At 39.4% G+C, this 27,701-nt stretch overlaps 1 protein-coding gene across 1 annotated transcript; it reads left to right on the top strand.

Annotated features, from left to right (window-relative positions):
- Nucleotides 1–27,701, top strand: LOC132404016 (brain-enriched guanylate kinase-associated protein). The gene is made up of 6 exons (XM_059987969.1): nucleotides 1–231; nucleotides 2,145–2,173; nucleotides 12,191–12,334; nucleotides 16,418–16,484; nucleotides 18,040–18,147; nucleotides 26,385–27,701. Exons 1-6 carry the CDS (start codon nucleotides 1–3, stop codon nucleotides 27,699–27,701), a joined length of 1,896 nt encoding a protein of 631 aa, XP_059843952.1.

The raw sequence follows: 27,701 nt of genomic DNA, 5'->3' as shown, positions 1-27,701 counted from the left end.
ATGTACCACGTGGGAAAAGCCCCGCTAGATACAGACATAGACAGCACTAAGAGTGAAGGCACTGAAGAAAGGATCGGCACAGATGACGCAGTTCAACAGGACAACCACCCTTATGTGAACAAGGAAAATTCTAGAAGAACTAGGCCACTGATTCCCATGCCAGTGATGTCAACTCCAAGTAAAAGTTTATTGAAATGCAGATCGCCATCTATATCCAGAAATATTAACATGGTAAGTTTAAAATCTCAGTTATAATTTACATTTCAGTATTTTGCATTGCTCTAAGTATTACTGTGCTGGTAATGTCTTGAAACAGATCCAATGAGCCTGCCAGTTTTAATACCTAACAGTTACTTCTATAGGCACTAATACTCATTTCAAGGTAATATGCCAATTTTAGTATCCAAATTCAAGTTCTTTGGCACCCATAGCACCACAACTGCAACTTTATTGAAGAACCTGATGGGATTGTAACCATAATTGCAACTTCCCTTACTCCATCCCTTAGGAACAAGCAACATGCTGGGTCTGATTAATGAGGCCTGACCAGCATGCAGTACCAGAGCTAAAACTGACCAAAGGCTCAAAATGGACATTGATACGATGGCAAACAGGCACAGAGCAAATCTGTACTTATTACCCAATCCTTCCCACTTAGCTTACTACTGCCTAGATATTGGATGAATTCCAATTAAAGTAAGTATGTTAGTTTGAAATTATCATTAAATATATTGTATTTAGAAACAGAGTATTTTACCATGCTGAAGGGTTCAGCCCGAAGTGTTGTCTGTACCTTTTTCCATAGATGCTGCCTGGCCTGCTGAGTTCATCCAGCATTTTGTGTGTTGCTCGGATTTCCAGCACCTGCAGATCTTCTTTTGTTTTTGGAATTTTACCACATCCCAGTTGCATCCGATGATAGTTCAATTTTCCTGCTTTTCCTCCAATTTAAAATAAAGTTTTCAATTTTATTTGCACCCAGCTGTATTTGAAAGTATAAATTTCTAATGACACATGATCAATGGCTCTAGCCTTACTTTGCAAATTAATGTTGCTTTATTTGATTCTGTTGCTGCTGTAGAATCGGTAAATAAACTGTGTTGCTGTAAACTTTTCAACTTGTGTGCATATATAAAGCTGTTAACTGGAATTGGTTTGTTATTGCCACATGTAGCAATCAGTTTGTCTTGCATACTATTCATTCAGACCAAATCATTATACAGTGCATTGAATCAGAACAGAGTAAAACTATAACCAAATGCAGAATAAAGTGTTATAGTTACAGACAAAGGGCAATGCAGGTAAATATTAAGTGCAAGATGATAGTGAGATAGATTGTGAAGTTAAGACTCCTTATTGTACTAGGGAACCATTCAATAGTCTTATATCAGTAGTTCTTGAACTACTTGTGCTTTGGGCTTCTGTATCTTTTGCCTTCTGGAAGAGGGGAGAAGATAGAATGTCTGAGATGGGTGGGGTCATTTCTGAGGCAGCAAGAAGACCACAAGGGGAGACTGGTCCCCATGATGTGCTCAACTGTGTTCACAAGTCTTGCCAGTTTCTTGCGGTCACATGCAGAGCAGCTGTCTTGTCAAGCCATTATGTATCCAGACAGAAGGCTTTCTGTGGTGCATCGATTCAAATAGGTAAGATTCAAAGAGGACATGTTGAATTTCTTTAGCCTCCTGAGGAAGCAGAGGCACCATGAGCTTTTCTGGCTGTGACATCAACGTGGTTGGAGCAGGACAGGCTATTGGTGACATTCAACTCAAGGAACTTAAAGCTGTTGATGTAGAAATAAGCATGTCCACAACCCTTCTCTCCCCTTCCCATTTTTGTTGACATTGAGGGAAAAGTTGTTGTCATGACACTTTCTGTCTCCTTCCTGAACCCTGGCTCATTGTCATTTGAGATGCGACTCACCACGGTGGGATCACCTACAAACTAGCAGATGGAGCTGGAGCAGAATCTGGTCTTATAGTCAGTGAGTAGAGTAGGGGGTTGAGGACACAACCTCGTGGAGTGCTAGTGTACTGTGGATGGATTTATTAAGATTTTGGAAATACATATTTTAAACTACCTTTACAAATAGTGTAAAAATATTAAGAATTTTTTTAACATTTATTAAATTAATTTCCATTCAGGTCACAGCCGACAAAATGGAAAAAATAAGGTATGTTATATTATTTACATCAAAGCAGAGAAAATCAATTTTGATATGAGATGTCAATTTATTTCAAGTGTAGTTTTAGTATTTAAGGTATATGATGTAAACAAGTAAAATTTAATGTTTAGGGTTTCTTTCATGGCTATCTACAGAATGTAGTCACATACTTTCATTTTCCAGCTACAAATGAAATTACAAATTTAGGATACCATAAGTACCCATGGCCACATGATACTGCATAAGTTACTTAATTCCAGGTTTAAAAATATTTCTAAAAATACCTAACATGAAGAATATTCCTTCTGTGATAATATCAATAGGAATTGGTATTAAACAATTCTTTAGAGAAGAGGAGCACAGTGCTCCCAAATTTTAAAAAAAGCAATGGATAAATTATATCAGCAATTTCTTAAACATGGTATGAAGACTTCATAATTGAACTTAATATGAGTATGCCTAATGGATGATGTAGAGGAAGTAAATAATTTATTTAGAAACATGAGTGAATTTGCAGATGCTGGAAATAAACACAAAACACAAAATGCTGGCAGAAATCAGCAGGCCAAATAGCATCTATGGGAGGAGGTAGTGACGACATTTTGGGCTGAAACCCTTCATCAGGAGTGTCGTCACTACCTCCTCCCATAGATGCTATTTGGCCTGCTGAGTTCTGCCAGCATTTTGTGTTTTGAATTTATTTAGAAATATTATTTAAGTTCAACTAAATTGTAGCACCAAATCTATTCAATCCAAATTTTCAAATGATATAATTGCTCTAGCAATTATAGATCAATGTTATCTGTTAGTTATGCATTTCACCCAGTTTTTATGTTTTAAGATCCCTATAATACAAATGCACCGAGGCTCAGAAGATAATTAAAATACTAGAAGCTTCTTGAAAAACTGTCTTTCTTCACAATTTGTTATTATCTGTACATTACAAAATTTGTGCAATCCCTATTTTGGGATTCTGCATTTTGGGAAGAACATAAAACAGTACAGCACAGGAACAAAATGTTGACTATTCCTCAATGGAACTAGGTTAGAAAATTCACTTCACAACTTGTAACTAATGGAAACTCACACGTTATTGTCTCTGCATAAACAACGATGTTACTATGTTGAGCCCAGGAGATCAACTTAACCATGAATTCTACTGTTTCCGCTGTACCAATACTCACTTGGACAACTTGTCCAATTTACATCACCAGAATAGCGGATCTCCATTGGCCAGACAATTCACTCTTCCTTCTCCCAACCCTTGGCGTGCAGGTTCTTCCTTGCGATGGTGATTCTCTGGAGTTATTGCTGATAGTGCAATCAAAGTCTCCACTTTTATATTCATTTCTTATCAATTCAAATATAGCATTCCAGTGTCATTGGCTGTAGGTCATGCGACTGACTTTTATCACCTTTTTATTGGCTCTACTTCAAGCCAGCATCAATTTATTGCCCTGCTCCCCAGCAAGTGGCTCTTTGTTCTCAATCAGCAATGAGCTCTCAACCAGTAATCACTCCAGGTAGACACCAACCCCAACGTTCACAAACCTGCATGTTATCTACAACCAAAGAGCATCTCTCAAATTACTTCTTATTTGGAAATGATCTCTAGTCCCACAGATTACCTTAAGAATCATTGTGTCTCAATTTCTCACACAAAATGGAGGGCATAAAATAGTTCCAGAAAATGCAGCCTCCATCTCCAAGCACATGGCAGGAACAAAGATAATCAATCTGTTTGCTTCCACTGCCCTTGAATTCAGCGTTTTCTTCCATATTTCAAATCCACTGTGGCCAACAAAATGCTGTTGTAGGAAAGCAGCATCCATCACCAGAGATGCCCTCCACCCAGGCCATGCTCTCTTCTTGCTGCTGCCATCAGGGAGGAGATACAAGGTCTTCAGGACCCACACCACTAGGTTCAAGAACAGCTACTACCCCACAAACATCAGGGGATAACTAAACTCACTTGCCCCATCATTGAGATGTTTCCCACAACCAATGATTTCACTTTAAGGACTCTTTATCTCTATTTCATGTTCTTGTTATTTATTGCTATTTATTTTTAATTGCATTTGCACAGTTTATTGTCTTCTGCACTCGATTCTGTTATAGATACTATTCTATAGATTTGCTGAGAATGCCCACAGGAAAATAAATCTCAAATTTGTATATGGTAACATATATGTACATTGATAATAAAATTTACTTTGAACTTTAAACTAATCCCTTCGGCCTGTTCAATGTCCATCTATTCATGTATCTAATTGCATAGGCCTCCGTTAGTCTCGATAGACCATGGCACCTCTGTTAGTCTTGACAGAAAGTTTCCAGGGCACAAGCCTGGGCAAGGTTTTCTTTAATGGAAGACCGGCAGTTGCCCAAGCTGCAAGTCTCCCCTCTCCACGCCACCGACGTTGTCCAAGGGAAGGGCATTAGGACCCACACAGCTTGGCACTGGTGTCATCGCAGAGCAATGCATGGTTAATTGCCTTACTCAAGGACACACACACAGCCTCAGTCAAGGCTCGAACTAGCAACCTTCAGATCACTAGACAAATGCCTTAACCACTTGGCCATGCACCAACGCACCTAATTAAATTCCTTTTAAATGCCACTATCATAATTGCCTCTGCTACACCTCTGGGAGCACATTCCAGACATCATCCACTCTCTGTGATTAAACAAAACTTTTTTGCATATCTCCTTTGAACTTAACCTCTCTCACCTTAAATGCATATTCTCTAGTATTAGATATTTCTCTCCTGGGAAAATTATACCAGCTATCTACTCTAACTATGCTCTCATAATCATATAAACTTCTATTAGAGCTCACCTTAGCCTCTGCCACTCAAGAGAAAATTCAAGTCTGGCCAACCTCTGCTTATTGCATGTGCCCTGTTATCGAGTCATTATTTTGGCAAACCTCTTCTACAGTAATACAACATTCTATCTTATTATAAAATATTTATACGTTCCTGGTCTTCTGCTGCTGCAGCCCACCACTTCAAGGTTTGACGTGTTGTGTGTTCAGAGACGCTCTTCTGCACACCACTGTTGTAACATGTGGTTATTTGAGTTACTGTAACCTTCCTGTCAGCTTGAGCCAATCTGGCCATTCTCCTCTGACCTCTCTCATTAACAAGGTGCTTTCACGCACAGAATTGCCACCTACTGAATGTTTTTTGTTTCCTCGCACTACTCTCTAAAACTGTAGAGACTGTTATATGTGAAAATATCAGGAACTGCAGTTTCTGAGATACTCAAACCACCCTGTCTGGCACAAACAATCATTTGATTGTGAAAGTCAGTTCCACCCCATTTTGATGTTTGGTCTGAACAACAACTGAACCTCTTGACCATGGCTGCATGCTTTTAGGCACTGAGTTGCTGCCACATGATTAGCTGATTAACTATTTGCATTAACACACTCAGTGGCTGCTTTATTAGTACACCTGTACACCTGTTTGTTAATAAAAATATTCAATAATTGTCCTGTGGTTGAACTAGGTGGGTTGCTGGGCAACACGGCAGAATGGCCTGGTCTGTGCTGTATCTCTAAATAAAATTAAAGAAAAACATTTGTACATTGCTTTCAATAATATTAATTCAGACTTCATTAATGAACCATCAGTTGTTTATTATTTTTAATGCACATGAAGACACTTATTATAGGGCAACCTAATGGAAATAATTACTTAAGAATTTCTTAAAAATTCATCTTAATTCACACCAAACTCTTTGAAGACTGCTGTCATGTACAATTTTATGGAACTGTTTTTTCTCAATATTTTCCCTCAAGCTGAACTCCTTCCTGACTATCCAGAAAAGCAGTCTTGTATTTTGTGATACCAATAGGATTTAACTCTCTTGGTGGTAATAGGGAGAGAGAGTGGGGAGAGGATTGTTGAAAGATTAGTGGGATAAATCCTGTGAATCTGTAACAGGAGTGACGAGGAAATATCTGTGCCAAAACTGACAATGAAAATATTTATGTCATCACAGCATTTAAAGATAAAGATCTAAAAATACTGGATTAAAATTTCCAGATATGTTTGGGAATGGTGAGAATATTAATTGCAGCACTGATTTCTGGGTTGGGCATTGTAACTGCATTGCAGGCAGAGTTGATGAGATGCAATGCCATTTTCAATATCAGTACAACTAGATTTGTATGCATTTGTGAAATTACTGCATATTTCCAACTATAGGTCTGACGTCAAAGGCTTCAGGCAGAAACTTTAAGAGCAAAGCTAAATTTTTGCTCCATTGAATTGGGTACTATATAATTTTTAGAGAATGAAGAAACAATTTTGAGGAAATGGTGAGAAATGATGAGAGTTGGCCATTGCAAATCAGGAGGATTACAAACAGCAGGCTCTTAAGCTTTTTCTCCCAATTCAATGAAATATTGAAATACATAGATAGTTTGGAAAATTGGCCAATGATATGGGCTGGTGACATTCAATGAAAAATGATTTAAGCCAATGTCTAGGAGACAGTCATCGGCTGCTCTGGGGCATTCCTAGTTCTATTCATCATGCACCCAGATTGCTTCTGCTGCTGCTGGAATTTAAAAACAACCTTAACCTGCACTTACTCCTGATCTACATCTGACCCTTCAAGTTGGGCCAACAGACTGCTAGTCTCTGCAACAATCTGACCCTCAGCTAGCCCTAACAGAGCCAAAAAGATGCCTCTGCACCATGAGGGTCCCCATTCCATCAATCAGGCGCACATTTCAAGGGAAAAGGGGACAGCCCCTGGGCCGTTAAAGGTATTGTTAGTATCAATGGCAGGCTGCGTTGCCATATCACGGATCATCTGGGGGAGTGGGGTGGGAGGGAGGCTTCCAGGGATGAGGAGATGCATCTCAATCCAAAGGAGCAAGGTAGCAAGCATGGACAGCTTGTACTGTATGACCACTGCCCACAGGGCACGTTCAGCTCCAAACGCAATTCAGCCAGGACCGATGGGTCTGTTGCTAATCACCCTAGCTGAATCAATTTGTGCACGTTTAACAAAAACAGTTGGGAGGGTCCTAAATCCCATAGACAGGGGTGAGGTAGCTGGGCGAAGATTCCCTGGATGCTGACACACACTAGGCTAAATGCTGTAATTTGGTGGTGGTGTAGTTAACGATGGTGGTCTCAGTGGTAATAGGGCAGGTGCCGCCACTTGATTTTGTTCATCAGCATTTCTGCGTTCCTCTCTAACTTGTACATGTCTCAATTATGTACATTACCATCATCCCCATCTGAATCATGATCATACCAGATATCCCCTCTCTCCTCTCTTTTTCTCTTTATATATCTGAAAAAGTTTTGGTATACATTTTTAATATTATTTGCTAGCTTACCTTCCTATTTCATCTTTTCTCTCCTTTTGGCTTTTTTTAGTTGCCTTCAGTTAGTTTTTAAAAGCTTCGCAATCCTCTGACTTTGCACTAGTTTTTGCTATAATATATGCCTTCTTTTTAACTTTTATGTTGTCTTTTACTTCCCTTGCCAACCATCATTGCATCATCCTCCCTTTAGAATATTTCTTCAACTTTGGCATGCATCTATCCTGCAGCTTCCAAATTGTTCCAGAAATTTCAACGATTGGTATTCTGCAATCATCCCTGCTAGTGTCCCCTTCCAAACACCTTTGCCCAGCTTTTCTCTCATGCCTCTGTAATTCCCTTTACTCCACTGTTAATCTAGCACTTCTGACTTTAGTTTCTCTCTCTCAATCTACAGGATTAATTCTGTCATATTATGATCACTGGCTCCTAAGGGTTCCCTTACCTTAAGCTCCCTAATCAAATCTGCTTCATTGCACAATACCCAGTCTAGAATTTCCTTTCCAATAGTAGGCTCAGCCACAAGCTGCTCTAAAAAGCCAACTTCAGAGACATTCTATAAATTCCATCTCTTGGGATCCAGTGCCAACCTGAACTTCCCAATCTGTTTGCATATTGAAATCCCTCTTAACTTTTGTAACATTGTCTTTTTTGCATGCTTTTTTTTATCACTCTTAACATTTATAGCCCACATCCTGGCGACTGTTCAGAGGTCTGTATGTATCTCCCATCAGGGTCTTTTTAACTTGCAATTTTTTAACTCTACCCACAAGGATTCTGTATCGTCCTATCCTATGTCAACTCTAAGGATTTGATTTCTTTTTTTTTACCAGCAGAGACACCTCATCCCCCCTGTTTACCTTCCTGCCCTTTCAACACAATGTATACAGTATCTTTGAATGTTAAGCTCCCAACTATGAACTTCTTGCAGTCGTGTCAGTGATGCCCACAACATCATACCTGTGCTACAAGATCATCTACCTTATCCTGTATACAACCTACATTCAAATATAACACATTCAGTCCTGAATTCATCATCCTTTTCAATTTTGCCCCCATGTTATACTCCAGCTCATCCCACTATCATCTGCTTGTCCTTCCTCACAGTCTCACTATGCACTGTGTTGACTTGTATACCAACTGCACCATTCGCTGCCCTATCGCTCTATTTCCATTCCCCTGTCAAATTAGTTTAAACCCTCCCCAGCGTGGGTATTGGTCCCACTCGGGTTCAGGTGTAACACATCCTATTTGTACAGGTCATATCTTCCCCAGAAGAGATCCCAATGATGAATATTTGGCAAAAACAGCTATTAAAATATATTAGAAAAGAAGTGGGAGGTCCAGAAATGGCACAATAGATGAGATTTATATTTTATTGTATATTAAAATTGTTCTGAAATCATACATCAAGCCATTTCTAAATACTGAATCCAAACTATACTATGAATGTCAGGTTCACATGCCAATGTCTGGAGTGGACTGGAATGATCACTTAACTTGATTTATTAAGGATAAAATATAATTAGCAATGGGGCTGCCTACAGCAAAAAAGAAGTTTGTGAACTAAATCTAAATGAATATCTTGACTGGGTCACATTGCATATTGTAGCTAGGAATTGTGAACAGTGAAAGAGTATTTCTGAGAGTATTCTAATCAGTTCTTTTATAAAGCAGTACTCGTTCCAACTAACACATATTCAGAGCCTTCTCGGTTGCAAGATTTCCTTATGCCAAGATTCCCAAGTGTAATTTACCCTATCAATAACTCAGCTGCCAATCCCAAGTGTACTGTATCTGGATTTCAGCAAGGCATTTGATAAGGTACTCCATGCAAGGCTTATTGAGAAAGTAAGGAGGCATGGGATCCAAGGGGACATTGCTTTGTGGATCCAGAATTGGCTTGCCCACAGAAGGCAAAGAGTAGTTGTAGACAGGTCATATTCTGCATGGAGGTCGGTCGCCAGTGGAGTGCCACAGGGATCTGTTCTGGGATCCTTACTGTTCATGATTTTTATAAATGACCTGGATGAGGAAGTGGAGGGATGGGTTAGTAAGTCTGCTGATGACACAAAGGTTGGAGGTGTTGTGGATAGTGTGGAGGGCTGTCAGAGCTTACAGCGGGACATAAATAGGATGCAAAACTGGGCTGAGAAGTGGCAGATGGAGTTCAACCCAGATAAGTGTGAAATGGTTCATTTTGGTAGGTCAAATATGATGGCAGAACATACTATTAATGGTAAGACTCTTGGCAGTGTGGAGGATCAGAGGGATCTTGGGATCCGAGTCCATAGGACACTCAAAGCAGCTGCGCAGGTTGACTCTGTGGTTAAGAAGGCGTATGATGTATTGGCCCTTATCATCGCGGAATTGAATTTAGGAGCTGAGAGGTAATGTTGTAGCTATATAAGACCCTGGTCAGACCCCACTTGGAGTACTGTGCTCAGTTCTGGTCACCTTACTACAGGAAGGATGTGGAAGGCATAGAAAGGGTTCAGAGGAGATTTACAAGGATGTTGTCTGGATTGGGGAGCATGCCTTATGAGAACAGGTTGAGTGAACTCAGTCTTTTCTCCTTGGACTGAAGGAGGATGAGAGGTGACCTGATAGAGTTGTATAAGATGATGAGAGGTATTGATCATGTGGATAGTCAGAGGCTTTTTCCCAGGGCTGAAATGGTTGCCACAAGAAGACACAGGTTTAAGGTGCTGGGGAGTATACGTAGGGTTAAGTTTTTTACTCAGAGAGTGGTGAGTGTGTGGAATGGGCTGCTGGCAATGGTGGTGGAGGTGAATACGATAGGGTCTTTTAAGAGACTTTTGGATAGGTACATGGAGCTTAGAAAAATAGAGGGCTACAGCTAAGCCAAGTAATTTCTAAGGTAGGGACATGTTTGGCACAATTTTGTGGGCTGAAGGGCTTGTATTGTGCTGTAGGTTTTCTATGTTTCTATTTAGCATCATATTAATGAAAAGATTATGACCTACCAGCTTCTGTTAGGAAGTTAAAGAAGCCCTTAAATGTTTCTGATATTCACTGTTGCTGCAATCATATAATAGCAGTAACCTCTCTGGAGATTACTTTCATATCTCTGATGTTGAAAGATGAGAGTAATTTCTCAAGAGAGCACAACCTACTCAAAACAGTGCATGTTGCATTCAAACAACAATTAGGGGATGTAAGAAATTTCACTACAAGACAGAAGCACAAATGCACCTAACTGCTGAAAGAATTTATAAAAAAAAATAGTTCAGTTCCTTTTGTGTAACTGGTAGGTGACTAAAAATTGTTTTTGAGATAGGCAAAAATCTGTGCTAAAATGCGTAGGAAAATGTCCCTATTCAGGAGATAGAGAGTTTACAATTTAACTAAAACATTGCTTTAATTTGCAAATATTTCTGTATTATTACAAACTGTAAATATTAGTGATCCAGAATCCATGCAAATCTTGTGCACTAATGGGAAATTTCCAAGAAAACATACTGTACGTGCCAGGTGCAGATTTTGTGCCGAGTCTCCCACGTGCCTCAGAAAGGCACTGTTGCTGCAACCATGTAATGTCAGTAATCTCTCACAGACCTTTTATTTGTCTTGTACCTTCTGTAGCCTCAGAGCACCATAAAGTGTTTTCTCTGCAGCAAACCGTTTCGGAAGGGAATCAAGCCACAGCACGACCTGACTGCTGATGTGAATATGCACCATTTTACTTGGTATGACGCAAAATCTCACTTCCAAATGAGAAACAATCCCTAAACCATGCTGTCAAAGTTTAGAATAAGAGACACTACTGAAATTTGATGTTGAGGATCAGCACCACACTAGTATTAGTAGCAAGCACAATTCCACCTAAACAAGACACCAATCTCTCAATATAGAATTAAATTCCTCAAGATATTCTTGAACTGGGAACATTCTGTATGTATGAGAGGAACTTCACAAGATTTTAATTGATATTACATGTGAAATAACATTGCTTGCACTATGTTACCATTTGATAATGCAAAAGAATGCAAGTGCCTGCTACTGCACTGACAACTAATAATTATTACAAGAAAAACTTGCATGAAAAGGTAAACTGGTATATGACATGCTAACAGCAGATTCTTTCAAGTGGTAGACAATTGTACCTAATTTTCAAAGCTAACCTATTCCTTGATTTGAAAGAAATTTCTAAATGTTTAAGATTTAAAATTTCTTTGAAGGTCATTCTGATTGTAGGTTGACATCTGATTCAGCAGATAACAGAATTAGAATGTTCTAACATATAGTACTTACCGCTGCAGATCAGGATGTGCATCAGCAGATTCAAAAGTACAGGAATTGTGGAAGGATTCAGCAGATCATGCACCACTTGTGGAAAGATTTCAGCCTAATGAACTTTCATCAGATCTACACCCTAAGTACACATTATATTGGAGCAAATAAATCTTCAATATCCTCCTTGATCCTGATGCAAATCACATGTGTTCCACTACCTCCTAAGCTTCAAAATATAGTTCACTGTGTAAATATTAATAGAGATTGAAATCTGATGTTAATAATACAGTAGAAAACGATAATATGTTCTCATTCTCGGATTTAATTTTGTGGGGTAGTTTATTCCTATGTGCTAATAAATGTCTAACTCTGATATGGAAGAGAAATGTGAAACACAATAATAAAATAAATTGTCATTTCAGTTCTTCACAAAAACAAAACGACCAGCTTCAGGAACATCGACTGGAGCAGCAGGAGTCCAATTCTGACACAACTTGCACATACCTGGAGAAAGAATTGCAGTGTGCACAGGAGGAGCTGAAAAAGCTGGCAGGAAAATTACGCAGGTTTATCTTCAGAGATCAAAATTATCTATTTATGTAAAACTCATTTGATTTGTCATTGTTATGTATATGTGTATATATAAATTATATATATATAAAAATATGTGTGTAGATATATGTATGTATATACGAGGGGTGATCGATAAGCTCATGGCCTAGGGCAGAAGGAGATGAGTTATACAGCTTTCGTTACATGCACATGCAGGTCAGCTCTTCAAGTGATTATGCAGGAAGTTTCAAGTTAATAACTGATCTGTTAATAACTCATCAGGGGTGATTGATAAGTCTGTGGCCTAAGGTGGAAGGAGTTGAGTTATTAACTTCAAACTTTCTGCATAATCACTCAAAGAGTTGTCCTGTATGTGCATGTAACGAGAGCTGTATAACTCATCTCCTTTTACCTTAGGCCACAAACTTATCAGTGTGTATATATATATAAATATATATATATACATACACACACACAAACGTGGTGGGATAGATGCGTAAGTTAGCAGATGACATGAAGATCAGTGGCATTATGGTTTGCATAAAAGATTAGAAGATTGCCAAAGGATACAGCAGGTTACGGATCAGTGTCAGACAGAGGTGAAGCTGAGGTAGACAGGGTTTAAGGTAAAAGGTGCTGCGCTTTGGGAGATCCAACATATAGACAGAGTAGGCAACTAGTGGCAGGACCTTTACATATGGATGAACAAAGGGATCTTAATTTCTAGGTTTTGGGCTCCCGAAAAGCGGCTGTACACATTGATAGGGTGGTAAAGACAGCATATGACATGCTTGCTTTGATTAGTTGAGTCACTGACTTCAGGGGCAAGGAAATATATAAGTTAAGATTTATAAAACTCTGGTTAGGCCACATTTAGAGTACAGTAAATCCAGTTAATTGGTCCATTGCTTAAGAGCAACAGCTGCTTATTTGGGACAACTTGTAAAGAACAAAAACTAATTGAGAAAATAGCCAGGATTGCCTTTGTTTATTTGGGATACTATGCCGCTTAGTTGGGACAGGACACTTTTGCTGAACAGTGTCAGTCACTTGAACTTGTGTGGCCATTAGAACACTACACCGTGCTTAGAGCAGACAGTTATTAAATAGTGTCAGTAGCGTGTGTTTGTGTTCAAAGAGCAGTGATTTTTGTCACTGATAGTTGGTGAGAAATATGCAGTAAGAATATTGAGAACTATGTTGCCAACTGCTGTTTCAAGCATTCAGGCTTGGAGATGTCAGAAACAGCAAGAGGTGAAAATGAGACAACTTCATTACTTCAACAAGTTAGGAACTATGAAAACTTTGAAGATATCAACAATCATCTTGAATGTTACGATGAAAATGAAGATTTGGAGGATGCAATCGTCCAAATCATTCTTCGATGGAAGTCCATTATCTGCATTATCTGCTTGTCCTAATTTTGTTCACTTATAGTCAATCAAAGGAACATGGCAGTATCGACAATGAATAACCTGTGTGGGAGAATTTTTAAAAAGGAAAAGCTGTTGCACGAGGACAGTTCCATTCCTTTAATCTTGGAAATCCAGGTGCAGTGGTACAAGCAGTCTTCAGAAACCGGACTGCTGCTTGGTCGCAGTGGATGACCATCACTTCTGTGCCTTATCATGTCTTTTGCTCTCCATGAAGCATTTCAGAACCACCTTCTTGGCCATTGGATCTCACTGCTGATCCCATCCGCCCAGTATGTTGCAGACTACTTCATTGGGATATGAGGCCCGACAGCTACCTTCACCCAGTTTAGCTTGCCTGCTGAAGTAGTTTACCAGGGTGTGACTGCTGTTGCAGTAAACAGCTAGTTCCAGCCACAGGTGAGAGCTGACTGCCCAGTGGAGACCAGAGGTGAGTGAGCTGCCCCAGAATGGAGACAACAAGCTCCTTCATCAGAGCTGCTACTCTGCCCCGGACACAGCAATGCACACTGGATGAATTGCTCCATTGTTAACAATTAAAACTATTAGGAACTAATACACAGTTTTATAATACTTTAATAGCATTGGTAGTATTCTAACTTGTTCTGCATTTCAGTTAAATATATAATCTGTTACTCAGTTAAATGGTAGTTGTTTTTTTATATACCTTTTTGACTATTTCTGTGTAACTTCAGTTAATTGAGGCAGCCAGTTAATTGGGTCAAAATGTATTGATTCCAATGTGTCCCAATTAACCAGAATTCACTGTATTGCATTCAAATCTTCGGAAGTCTGAAGAAGATGGCGCCAGTGAACAACGGCGACGTCCTTCAGACAGTTCACAAAACTACTTCTTTTTTCAAATATATTTATACTACTGAGCTAAGTGCGATTGGAACCTGTGATTTACATTTTGATGGGGTGTTTTCGGATCGATTGAACAAGTGGCACTTTGCTGTCTCTGCGGGTTCCCGGAGGCTTGGAGCAAAGTGTGCAGCCTGTAGGCCAAGAAACCTGGTGCAAGCCCATGATCAACTCGATTTCTCTCCAATCTCACCGATTAAAGCGTCGAGCAAGATTGAAATCAACGAGGATGAAAGCGGAAGGTGAGTGGGTGTTCAGCGCTGACTGCCAGCATGTGACTGATCTATCTGTCTCCCCCCTCCCTCCACAGCAGGAAGGTGCCTGCATTTGATCAGTCTCTCTTTCTCTCTCCCTCTCCCTTTCACTCGCTGCTGCCAGAGGCAGGTGTCAGAGTCTTGGACCTTGGGCAAAGTTAAATTGACATGGTTTGTGGTGCACTCTGCAGTTCATGTTTGTATTTCTGATTTCTGGTTACTCTTTTTATTACTATTTTGTGTGATTTTCATCAGGGCAGACTGGCTCTGCAGCCTGCTGCCAATGAATGAACAGCTAAATTTAACTGAACTGAACTAAACTGAGCATTTCTAGACTGCTTCAATGACTCTACAGTTTGGTGTTTTATATTCTGTGCGTTTCTCACATTTTTTCCCAATTTGCACAATTTGTTCTTTTTTTGCGTGTTGGGTGTTTGATGTTTTCCTTGAACGGGTTCCATTGTGTTTCTTTGTTTCGTGGCTGTCTGTGCGAAGAATCTCAGGGTTGTATATTACATAAATACTTCAATAAAAAATGTATTTTCAGCTTTGAATTCTGATCACCTCACAATAAAAGTATGTGGAAGTTTTGGAAAGGGTTGGAGACGTTCTAGTAGATGATTTGCAAGATTTGTGATGAGGGGAGCCTGGACAAGCTGGGGCTGTTTTCTCTGGAGCAGTGGAGGCTAAAGGGAGGTTTCTTTTAGAAATCTACAAAAATATGTGAGGCACAGATAGAAAGCTAGTATCTATTTTTCCAGGAGTGAAATGCCTCGTATCAGAGAGCACGTACTTAAAGTGTGAGTGGAAAGTACAAAGGAGATTGTGAAGCAAGACTTTTTTTAAAAACAGAGTGGTGGGGGCCTGGAACACATGGCCAGGAGTGACGGTAGAGGAAGAGACATTTAAGAGACTCTTAGATAGGCACATTAATATTCAGAAAAGGGTAAATAACATCAATGTGTGGGGAACAGGAATTAGACTTAATAGGAGTCATTGATTTAATTTGGCACTGTAGCAAAAATGGCTAATCTATTCAAATGAACTTGATGGCCATTATGAATTTCAAGTCAGTCATATGCATATACTATACAGTCCTCTCTCTTCTCAGTTATAGTTGAGTGCAGATATGCCCCTTCTCAAGCATATTCACACTCCACACCAACTCCAAATCAGGAATAAAAATTGCCTTCCAAGCACTACTGACTCCAAAGTGAAATACAATACGAACATTTCCAATGGCTGGTTGACCTCAGTATGATTTTCCCCTCCGCTCTCCATCTCTTGTTCAGTAGTGAGGAGAATGTTCATTTGGCAGGTCTTCTAATTCAGACTTGGATCTGATGTGGCCTTCAGACTACTGTAACACAGTAACTGATACAAAGCAACATCATTTCCACTAAATTTAAAGTAGGAATATAAATCTATTCTCATTTGACATATGGCCCTGGGAAAGATCATTATATTTTAAAGTATTCAAAAGGGAAAGAATAATGTTAACCATTCCATGAAAATTGTTCGATGGTCTAATGTTTGTTTATTTTAGGACACAAAACCATCAGACAGCACTGCAAAAAGTTAACCAGGACCTTGAGAATAAACTGCACAGGATGGTAAGTGAAAACACAGCTAGTTATAATAACATTCAATTCTGGGACATTTGTTAACATTGGGTACAATTATCTCTGTCAAGGCTAGTGAAAAATTCTTTGGGCAAGAATACTAACAATTTCCTCTGTCTGCCTCAATCTTCACGGTTGTCACTTTATCATTATGCTTAATACAATAAAGAAGAGGCTGTTTGACCAATTGTGTCCAAAGAGGCTCAGTCCCATATGTTCCAAACCTTTCTCCTTATTTCCCTGTACCCTTGCAAGTTATTCTTAATGACATATGCCTATCAAACCTTTCTTCATTCTTTTTGCCAATGGCAGATGTTAAAACCGCCAATTAATCTGGAACTAGGTACTGATTTTGAATGGTCATCCGTGATCACATTAAATGGCAGAGTGTCTCACTTCGTGGAAATTCTGCTTTCACCATAAAATGTAATTACATTTAATTATTAAGAGTTTTAATGTTATATAAGATTTGCTATAAATCATATAGTAAATGTATATGTATATATACATACACACACATATACACACACACACACACATATGTTAGATCTGGTATAAATGTGTGAGAGAAGTACATGTTTCATTCAGACAGGATCCTTTCATCTGTGGGATCTGTGACTAAGTTCATTGAACCCTTGAGAAAGGGTTTGATGAAGAACCAGAGAATCTGATGAACTATATTGAAGAATGGCATTGGAAAGGTATGCAATGTTATTGTTACTACTGCACTGAGGTTGATAAGTCCTTGATTAGTAAGAGTGTCAAAGGTTACGGGAAGAAGGTAAGATAATTGGATTGAGAAGGATAATAATTTAGCCATGATGTGGCTGAACATTATAATGAAGTGACAATAAATTATATTTTTTCCTTCAAGTGAGGCAAGCATCACATGTCTCATAAATGCAAGAAGGTAAATTGTAAGTTAGGGGGAAAGCTTGCCACAGGTTTAAATTGCATCTTGCTCAACCTCCTAAGGACGTTCATCACTTTGGAGTATTAGTTAACAAAGAACGGTTATAGGGTTTTGTTAACTTCATTTACAGACTGCTCATAGGGAAGAGCCAAGGAGAGAAACAGGCAAGAGTTAAAAGCTGCCTCTGGTGCAGCAGGAGTGCATTGCTTTTGATGGCCAAGGGCAAATTAATATTTTTGTCTTCAAGAGGAAAGAAGCTTAACATTTTCTCAAAAAAATGGATAAACTGAGATATTATTTTACTGTCACAATACAGAAAGCAAAATATTACTTTAAGAATTTCTTGCTTGCTTTGTTTAAACTGGTACATATGTCAACAGAATATAATTCAATTTGCTGCACTGTTATATTAAATTCAATTTTTATATAATAAATGGAACCTATTCTGGATAATACTTAGATAAATTGATTTGAAAGTTAATGTCTTGACAAGTCTTGAGATTTCATCATAATGAAAGCAATGAATAATACACAATATATCGATTAATTTGATATTATAAAAATTCTGTGTACAAAATAGCAAACTAATTTCCTTTCATGCAGCAATTGATTGTGCCCATTTTATATACACAGGTACAACTGCACGAAAAGGAAAAGAGGAATCTGAAACATGAAGTAAAGATTTTAAGCAGCCACCTTATGGAAGCCAAGATAACCATAGAACAATTAACAGGGAGGAATGTAAGTCCAGATAAACAAACACTTCATTGAGATTTCACTTTTACTAAAGTAATGCAACATTGATTTTAATTATCATCTGAAATGCATATTTTATCCAGGAATATCACGTCTTGAGGCCTCAATTTTTTAAATCTATTTACTTCTTTCTATCAATACTGCATATCAAACACTTTCAGGTCAATTCTCACCTTTTAATTTAGAACATTGTTTAGAACTTTATTGATGTTAGAATCACAAAATAACTGAGCACCAGCTATTTGAATTACAACCTTTGAATTACAAGCTTATAAGGTTACAAGTCTGGTGCTGGTAAATGACTTAGTATAGATGGGGTGGCATGGGCAGAGTGGGCTGAAGGGCCTGTTTCTGGGCCTTATGACTCTGTCCTTAGTTTCATAAGAACTCCAGGCCTCTTGTCCACTGTTACATCTTCACCAATCACTCCCCTTTTAACAGCAAGTTTCTTTGCAGGTGTGACTTTTATCTGTTTACCTTTTCCCTTCACCATTCAGGGAACAATTTTTTTTAAATTAAAATTTATTCAAAAATAAAATTATATACAATAAACCATTCAATGACTTTCAATCCTTTACAACTGTTTCCATTACTGTCTTCACATTTTCATACTCTTCGCCACCCACGTGGCACTCTGTTACAGGGAACAAATTAAGTCTTCCTAACTACTGTATTTCCTGCCTACAATATGATCGTAAAGTCAAAGTGGAGTGTATTGTCATATGCACTAGCTCACAGATGTATTATATGATATCACAATCTCATCATGTCACACGTATGAAAAACCGGTTGGATCAAGCTTCATCGGCACATATCATCAGATATACAACATTCACAAAAATTAACTCTGGAAAGGTAAATTGCATATAAACAAAATGTTAATTAACTCACCTACACGTGAGAAATGCAATACAGATTGGCTGACCACTTTGCAGTCTGTAAGGGCAATACTGAGCTTTCAGGCTGTCTGTCACCCCTCAAATCCCACCCCCTTCCTTTTCATCACAAATGGTGTCTGTACCTTTCTGCTTCAATATGTTTTGATATAATTTTGGTTTGATTGCTTAACTGTAATGTAATTACAGTATGAGCATCTTTGGATATTTCCTGAGCTCTCTTCATTCCTGCCCTCTCTGCAACAACTTCTCACGTCTTCTCACGTTTGTCTGAAGTGTAGATTTTGCCTTTCACTGCACTGATGCTGTCTAAGCCAGCATCCTCGTGATTTTGCTGAGGCAGAGAAGAAGATTCTATGGTCCCCAACTCCCTCCAGGTCTGTAAGCTGTACTTTATTACAGAAGATGAGGCAACCTCTCAATTATTTTGGCAAGTTGGCACGGAACTGTGGTCTCTGTTGAGGCTGTGGCTGACTTCCTTTTTTAAATCCATAGGGATGGTTTTGGAGACAAAAAGGGGAGCTAGAGGTCAGGTTAGAGTTTAGGGAAACTCTAGTTGTGGAGAATTTAGAGGTCAAATTAGGGTTTAGGGAACAGGGATATGGATAGTTAGAACTCAGGCCTCCACTCCGCATTCAAGGTCCAATGACATGGGCGAGTGACAGAGTATCCGTAGTCCAGACCTCCAGTCCATGCTCGAAAGCCAAGGCTGGCCAGTCGGCATGGTAGGAGTTCAAGCCTGGAGTTCGTCTGGCATTCCAAGTCCTATCATCATGGATGGTATAAGGAACCCCACAGGCTTTGTAAATCTTGGGTGTGGCATTTTCATTTAGAACTATTTTACCCCTAATAAGTTTGAGTTTTCCAATGCCATCCTCAATTCCACTGTTACGTTCCATAACTCCCAAATGTTAAACTAAATGAAAGGAAAACAAGGGAGCCCGGAGATAACTGCATATGTTGAGCTTTACTGTAGGCAAGGTGTGCATGTATCACGTGTCAGCATCATGCAATTCACGTATCTTTACATATAACTTGTAATGAACTACTTAAATGAACTAGAATGCTTAATCAAACAATATATTTATATTACTCTAATATTATTGAAATATTAAATACACAGCCTCCATAGTGTCTGTGTCAAAGAGTTCAACAGATTCACCACTGCCTGGCTAAAGAAGTTCAACCTCATCTCTGTTCTAAAGGGACTTTCTGATATTCTGTGGCTGTTCCCTCTGGTTCTAGACTCCCTCACTATAGGAAACATCTTCTGTACATCCACTCTATCGAGTAGATTTCCACTCCCACCCTCCAACTCATTCATCCAAAATCCATTGAGTATAGGTCCAGAGCCATCAAATGCTCCTCATACATTAACCCTTTCATTCCCAGGATCATTATCATGAGCATCCTCTCTACCCTGCTTTCTTGGATAAATGGCCCAAAACTGCTCAATACTCGGTGTGGTCTGACAAAAGCCTTATAGAGTCTCAGCATCACATCCTTGCTCGTATATTCTATTCCTCTCAAAATAAGTGCTAACATCGTGCTTGCCTTCCTTAATATCTTCTCAACCTGCAAGTTAACCTTTAGGTAATCCTGCACTAGTACCCCCAAGTCCCCTTGCACCTCTGTTTTCTGAAATTGCTCCCCATTTAGAAAATAGCCTACATCTTTATTCCTTCTACCAAAGTGCATGACTATATGCTTCTCCTACACTGTATCCCAACTGCCACTTCACTCGTTCTTCTAATGTGTCCAGGTTCTTCTGCAAACTTGGTCACAAAACCATCAATTCCTTCAGTTAGGCATTAAAATGTCATGCAAAAAGTAGAGGAATCAACATTGACCCATTTGTCAGCAACAGACAACTCGAAAAGGCCCCATTTATTCCCACATTCCAGGCCGTGCTCTCTTCTCACTGCTGCCATCAGGAAGGAGGTACAAGAGACTCAAGTCCCATACCATCAGGCTCAGGAACAATTATTACCAAATAACTATAGGGCTCTTGAACAAGAGGGGATAACTTCACTCATCTCAAAACTGAACTGATTCTATAATCCATGGCCTCACTCTTAAGGACCCTACTACTTGTCTTCTCGATATTTATTGCCTATTTATTTCTTTTTCCTTTTTTGTATTTGCAGTTTGTTGTCTTTTAGAGCATAAAATATAGGAGCAGAATTAGGCCATGGGCCCAACAAGAGGGGATAACTTCACTCATCTCAAAACTGAACTGATTCTATAATCCATGGCCTCACTCTTAAGGACCCTACAACTTGTCTAATCGATATTTATTGCCTATTTATTTCTTTTTCCTTTTTTGTATTTGCAGTTTGTTGTCTTTTAGAGCATAAAATACAGGAGCAGAATTAGGCCATGGGCCCAACAAGAGGGGATAACTTCACTCATCTCAAAACTGAACTGATTCTATAATCCATGGCCTCACTCTTAAGGACCCTACAACTTGTCTTCTCGATATTTATTGCCTATTTATTTCTTTTTCCTTTTTTGTATTTGCAGTTTGTTGTCTTTTAGAGCATAAAATACAGGAGCAGAATTAGGCCATGGGCCCATCAAGTCCGCTCTGCCATTTCATCATGGCTGGACCATTTCCTTCTCAGACCCAATCTTCACCTTCTCCCCATAACCCTTCATGCTCTGACCAATCAAGAATCTCTCAACCTTTGCCTTAAACATACTCAGTGACTTGGCCTTCATAGCACCCTCCTGCAACGAATTCCACAGTTTCACCGCTCTGGCTAAAGAAATTCCTCCTCATCTCCATTCTAAATGGACGTCCCTCTATTCTGAGGTTGTGCTCTCTGGGCCTAAACTCCCCCATCATAGGAAATATCCTCTCCACATCCACTCTTTCAACATTCAATAGGTTTCAATGAGATCCCACTACCCCTCCCCCACCATTTTAAAAAATAACAGCAACTACAGGCCCAGAGCCATCAAACACTCTTTGTACAACAACCTTTTCATTGCCAGAATCATTCTCATGAACCTCCTCTGAACCCTCTCCAATGTCAGCAGATCCTTTCTTAGATAAGGGGCCCAAAACTGCTCACAATACTCCAAGTGTGACCATACCAGTGCCCTATAATGCCTTAAAATTGCATCCTTGTCTTTATATTCTAGTCCTCTGGAAATGAATGCCAACATTGCATTTGCCTTCCTCACCACTGACTCAGCCTGCAAATTAACCTTTAGGGAATCCTGTAGGAGGATTCACTCAAACTTGCAACTCAAATTTTTGAATTTTCTCTCCATTTAGAAAATTTGTTTTAATTTCTTCTACCAAAATACATGAGAATAAACTTGGCCACAAAGCCACCAATTCGATCACTGACATTGTTGGCATATAACCAATGAAGAATATTGAATTGTGTAAGGTAAGGAAAAAAAGTAGGGAAGTTATGGAAACTATGACGATTAAAGAGGAGGAAGCACTGGCGCTTTTAAGGAATGCAAAAGTGGATATATCTCCAGGTCCTAACAGGATATTCCCTCGGACCTTGAGGGAAGTTAGTGTAGAAATATCAGGGGTTCTGACAGAAATATTTCAAATTTCTTTAGAAATGGGGATGGTGCCAGAGGATTGGCATATTGCTCATGTGGTTCCATTGTTTAAAAAGGATTCTAAGAGTAAACCTAGCAATTATGCCTGTCAGTTTGATGTCAGTGGTGGGTAAATTAATGGAAAGTATTCTTAGAGATGGTATATATAATTATCTGGATAGACAGGGTCTGATTAGGAACAATCAACATGGATTTGTGTGTGGAAGGTCATGTTTGACAAAACTTATTGAATTTTTTGAAGAGGTTACGAGGAAAGTTGACGAGGGTAAAGCAGTGGATGTTGTCTATATGGACTTCAGTAAGGCCTTTGACAAGGTTCCACACGAAAGGTTAGTTAGGAAGGTTCAATCGTTAGGTATTAATATTGAAGTAGTAAAATGGATTCAACAGTGGCTGGATGGGAGATGCCAGAGAGTAGTGGTGGATAACTATTTGTCAGGTTGGAGGCCGGTAGCTAGTGGTGTGCCTCAGGGATCTGTACTGGGTCCAATGTTGTTTGTCATGTACATTAATGATCTGGATGATGGGGTGGTAAATTGGTTTGGTAAGTATGCAGATGATACTAAGGTAGGTGGTGGTGTGGATAATGAAATAGGTTTTCAAAGCTTGCAGAGAGATTTAGGCCAGTTAGAAGAGTGGGCTGAATGATGGCAGATGGAGTTTAATGCTGATAAGTGTGAAGTGCTACATTTTGGTTGGAATAATCCAAATAGGACATACATAGTAAATGGTAGGGCATTGAAGAATGCAACAGAACAGAGTGATCTAGGAATAATGGTGCATAGTTCCCTGAAGGTGGAATCTCATGTGGATAGGGTGGTGAAGAAAGCTTTTGGTATGCTGGCCTTTATAAATCAGAGCATTGAGTATAGGAGTTGGGATGTAATGTTAAAATTGTACAAGACATTGGTGAGGCCAAATTTGGAGTATTGTGTACAGTTCTGGTCACCGAAATATAGGAAAGATATCAACAAAATAGAGAGAGTAAAGAGAAGATTTACTAGAATGTTACCTGGGTTTCAGCACCTAAGTTACAGGGAAAGGTTGAACAAGTTAGGTCTTTATTCTTTGGAGCGTAGAAGGTTGAGGGGGGACTTGATAGAGGTATTTAAAATTATGAGGGGGATAGATCGAGTTGACGTGGATAGGCTTTTTCCATTGAGAATAGGGGAGATTCAAACTAGAGGACATGAGTTGAGAGTTAGGGGACAAAAGTTTAAGGGTAAAACGAGGGGGAATTTCTTTACTCAGAGAGCGGTAGCTGTGGGGGACGAGCTTCCAGTAGAAGTGGTACAGACAGGTACGGTATTGTCATTTAAAGTAAAATTGGATAGGTGTATGGACAGGAAAGGAATGGAGGGTTATGGGCTGAGTGTGGGTCAGTGGGACTAGGTGAGAGTAAGTGTTCGGCACGGGCTAAAAGGGCCGAGATGGCCTGTTTCCGTACTGCAATTGTTATATGGTAATAACGTAAATAAGTGATCCTAACCGTCCACTAGTCACCAGCAACCACTCTGCCTCCTGCCAATCAGCCAATGCTCTATCATTGCTAGCATCTTTCTTGTAATGCCATGGGCTCTTAATTTGTTAAGCACTCTCATGTGTGGTAACTTGTCAAAGGCCTTCTGAAAATCTAAGTACACAACATACACTTAATTTCCTTTGTCTATCCTGCTTGCTATTTCTTCAAAGAATTTCTACAGCTTTGTCAGGCAAGATATTCTATTAAGGAGACCATGCTGATTACACATTATTATATCATGTGCCTCCAGTAAGCCCAATCCACATCCTCAACAATCAACTCCAGCATTTTCCCAACCATTGAGGTCAGACTATCTAGTCTATAATTTTCTTTCTCCCTTCTTGAAGAGTGAAGTGACATTTGCAATTTTCCTGTTTTCCAGAACCATGCCAGCATCTATTGATTCTTGAAAGCTCATTACTAATGCCTCCTCAATTTCTACAGCTACCTCTTTCAGAATCCTAGGGTGTAAACAAACTGGTCCAGATGATTTATCTACCTTCAGTCCTTTTAATTTTCAAAGCTCCTTCTTTCTAGTATTGGCAACTTCACTCACTTCTGCACCCAGCACACTTGAACATCTGGCATGCTGCTAGTGTCTTTCACAGTGAAGACTGATGCAAAATACTTACTCAATTCATCCACCATTTCCTTGTCCCCCAATATTACCTCTCCAGCATCATTTTCACCAGTCTCATATCTACCCTTGCCTCTCTTTTACTCTGTATATCTGAAGAGACTTTTGGTATGTTCTTTAATATTATTGGCTAGCTCACCTTCATATTCCATCTTTTCCCTCTTCATGAATTTTTATAGTTGTTTTCTGTTGGTTTTTAAAAGCTTCCCCATCCTCTAACATCCCGCTAATTTTTCTCTTTTATATGCCCTCTCTTTGGGTTTTGTTTGCTTTGACTTCCCTTGTTAGCTACTGTGTATTATCCTGCCTTTAAACGACTTCTTTCGGATGTATCCATCCTGCATCTTCCAAATTGCTCCTAGAATTTCCATCTATTGCTGCTCTGTCATTATCCCTGCTGGTGTCCCTGCATATCGAAATCCCCGGCGACTGTAATATTGCCCTTTTGACATGCGGTTTCTATATCATGTTGTAATTTGTAGCCCACATCTTGCTACAAATATAAGCTACTGTTCAGAGGCCTGTATATAACTTCCATCAGGGTCTTCTTACCCTTGCAGTTTCTCTGCTCTACTCACAAAGGATTCCACTAGACCTTTCAATCCTATGTCACCTCCTTCTAAGGATTTGATTTAATTTTTTTTACCAATAGAGCTACCCACCCCCTCTGTCTACCTGCCTGTCCTTTCAATACAATGTGTACTCTTGGATGTTAAGCTCCCAACTATAGTCTTTTTCCAGTGATGCCCAGAACATGATACCTGCCAGTCTTTAACACTGCTACCTTATTCCCTATACAGTACTGGATGCATTCAAATATAACACCTTCAGTCCTGCATTCATCACCATTTTAAATATTTGTCCCCCTTTTACATTGCAACTCATCCTGGTCATTTTTGCCGTATCGTCAGCCTGTCCTTGGTAGCAGTCTCACTACACACTGCCTCTGTTTGTAAACCTACTGCCCCATCCTCAAGTCCTATCACTCCAGTTCCCATCCTCCTGCCAAATTAGTTTAACTTTGGCATGTTGATTGTTTGTCCATCTTTGTTGTGTGCAGTTTTCATTGATTCTATTGTGTTTCGTTGTATGTACTGTGAATTCCTGCAAGAAAATGAATCTCAGGATAGTATATGATGATATACATGTGCTTTGCTAATATATTTGAACTTCAGCTAGTCATGATTCCACGCTAATGCCATGATTCCATCATGTACACCTCCAAATGTCTCCTAAAATTGATAGAAAACTGCTTTTTATTGTATTACAAACAAAAGAAAATTTGCAGATGCTGGAAATGAAAGTAACACAAATAGAATGCTGGAGGAACTCAGCAGGCCAGGCAGCGTCTAGGTAAAATAGTTAACAGTCAACGCTTTGGGCTGAAACCCTTCATTAGGTCGGGGAAAAAGATGAGAAATCAGAGTAAGAAGGTGGGGGGGGGCTTTTTTTGTTCCTTACACTGTTTGAGGGGAAGAAATTAAGTGCAAGCTAATAAATTGCTTTTATATCAGTGAATGTATCATTATATGTAACTACAGTTTGTGTCATTGCTTAATTACTTGTTTATTAAGCACAGGTGCCAGCAGAAATTCAAGGAAGTCTTGGAGAATACACGGAGGATTTCGAACATGGCCTTATTGGAACTGTATGTGAGTCACCTGTCTCTGAGATGCAAACCCACATATTAGAAAACCCCGACTCAGTCTGTTTGCCAGGGTCCCCCAAACCAGTTTCACCCTCAAGACAGGACACACACAGACTTATGAGGGACACTGACAAACATGATCAATGTTCTCAATTCAAGGCTAATTTGTACTGTAGTGATACAGCTCTTTACTGTCCTGCAGAACAAAGGAAAGGTAGGGGTAAGGTTAGAGATACACCAGGTAGAAATCTTGGATTTTTTCGAACACAGAGCTTTACAGATAGCATTGTGGAAGCGGAGGACTTCAGTACAAGAGAGCCCCCTCCCAATTATTCCCCTGCAGTGTCAACTTTCTCCAACTACTTAAGCAGCAGCAGGACAAGCAAGAAGAAAGGAACTGCGCAAACCACTTTGAACCCTGCTCACAACTTTCAGTGTCTTGACAGCAGAGATGATGTTTATGAAAGAAAGTGCAGCCCTTCACAAGAATCCAGAAACAACAGATCTAGCCCTGTTCACGCTGGGCAGCTACAATTCAAAGATATGACACGTGACAGCACTCAGCACTCCTATGCAACTCTCACAAAATGCTTCAATGATTCACTGTGCTTTTCGAGGATGATGACTCTGCAGGACCAGACCTCAAAATTGCAGAGTGATCAAAAGGATACACACGAACCTGAAATAAACACAATGGGCCAAAGTCAGAAAATCAACATGCATTATTCACACAGGGCACCTGGAATGATTTCATCTAGTAGCTTTACTGAGCAGCAACCAGAGAATAATCTGATGAGAAGAACACCCATGCATGCTAACCAGTTGTTTTCTACTTCCAGGGAAGATAATTTTCTTGATGGACAGGACCCTGACCAGAATAACCTGACAGATTCAAATTTCAGAGCTATTTCAGAAGACAAATGCAATAATGTTCAGAAACGAGGTACATTTTCCGTGTCTAAGCAAAAAGATACTGAAAATGACCCAGAACCTTTGTCCAGTGGAAAGGAGACAAATCAAATGTGCATTGAAAATGCAAATGTTGGTAACATTAGAAAATACATTGATGTTGTTCCAGTGACTCCAGCAGATTCCTCACACCGACAGCCCATTACATTGTTTGTGGTCCATAATTTTCACATGGATAATGGGGTATCGAATAGTAATGAGAAATCCTCCAAAAAGGATGGCCTTTATAGGAAGGACAGCCTTACAAAGGCACAGATATATGGTAACTTGCTCAACTAA

This window comes from Hypanus sabinus, chromosome 2, assembly GCF_030144855.1.
Source record: "Hypanus sabinus isolate sHypSab1 chromosome 2, sHypSab1.hap1, whole genome shotgun sequence".
Lineage (NCBI taxonomy): Eukaryota > Metazoa > Chordata > Chondrichthyes > Myliobatiformes > Dasyatidae > Hypanus > Hypanus sabinus.
This window is presented reverse-complemented; position numbering and strand designations above follow the sequence as displayed.

Coding starts and splice junctions, on each gene's coding strand:
- LOC132404016 (XM_059987969.1), top strand. CDS start 1: ATGTACCACGTGGGAAAAGCCCCGCTAGATACAGACATAGACAGCACT. Junction 2,174..12,190: donor GACAAAATGGAAAAAATAAG/GTATGTTATATT, acceptor TTGTCATTTCAG/TTCTTCACAAAAACAAAACG. Junction 16,485..18,039: donor AGAATAAACTGCACAGGATG/GTAAGTGAAAAC, acceptor TTATATACACAG/GTACAACTGCACGAAAAGGA.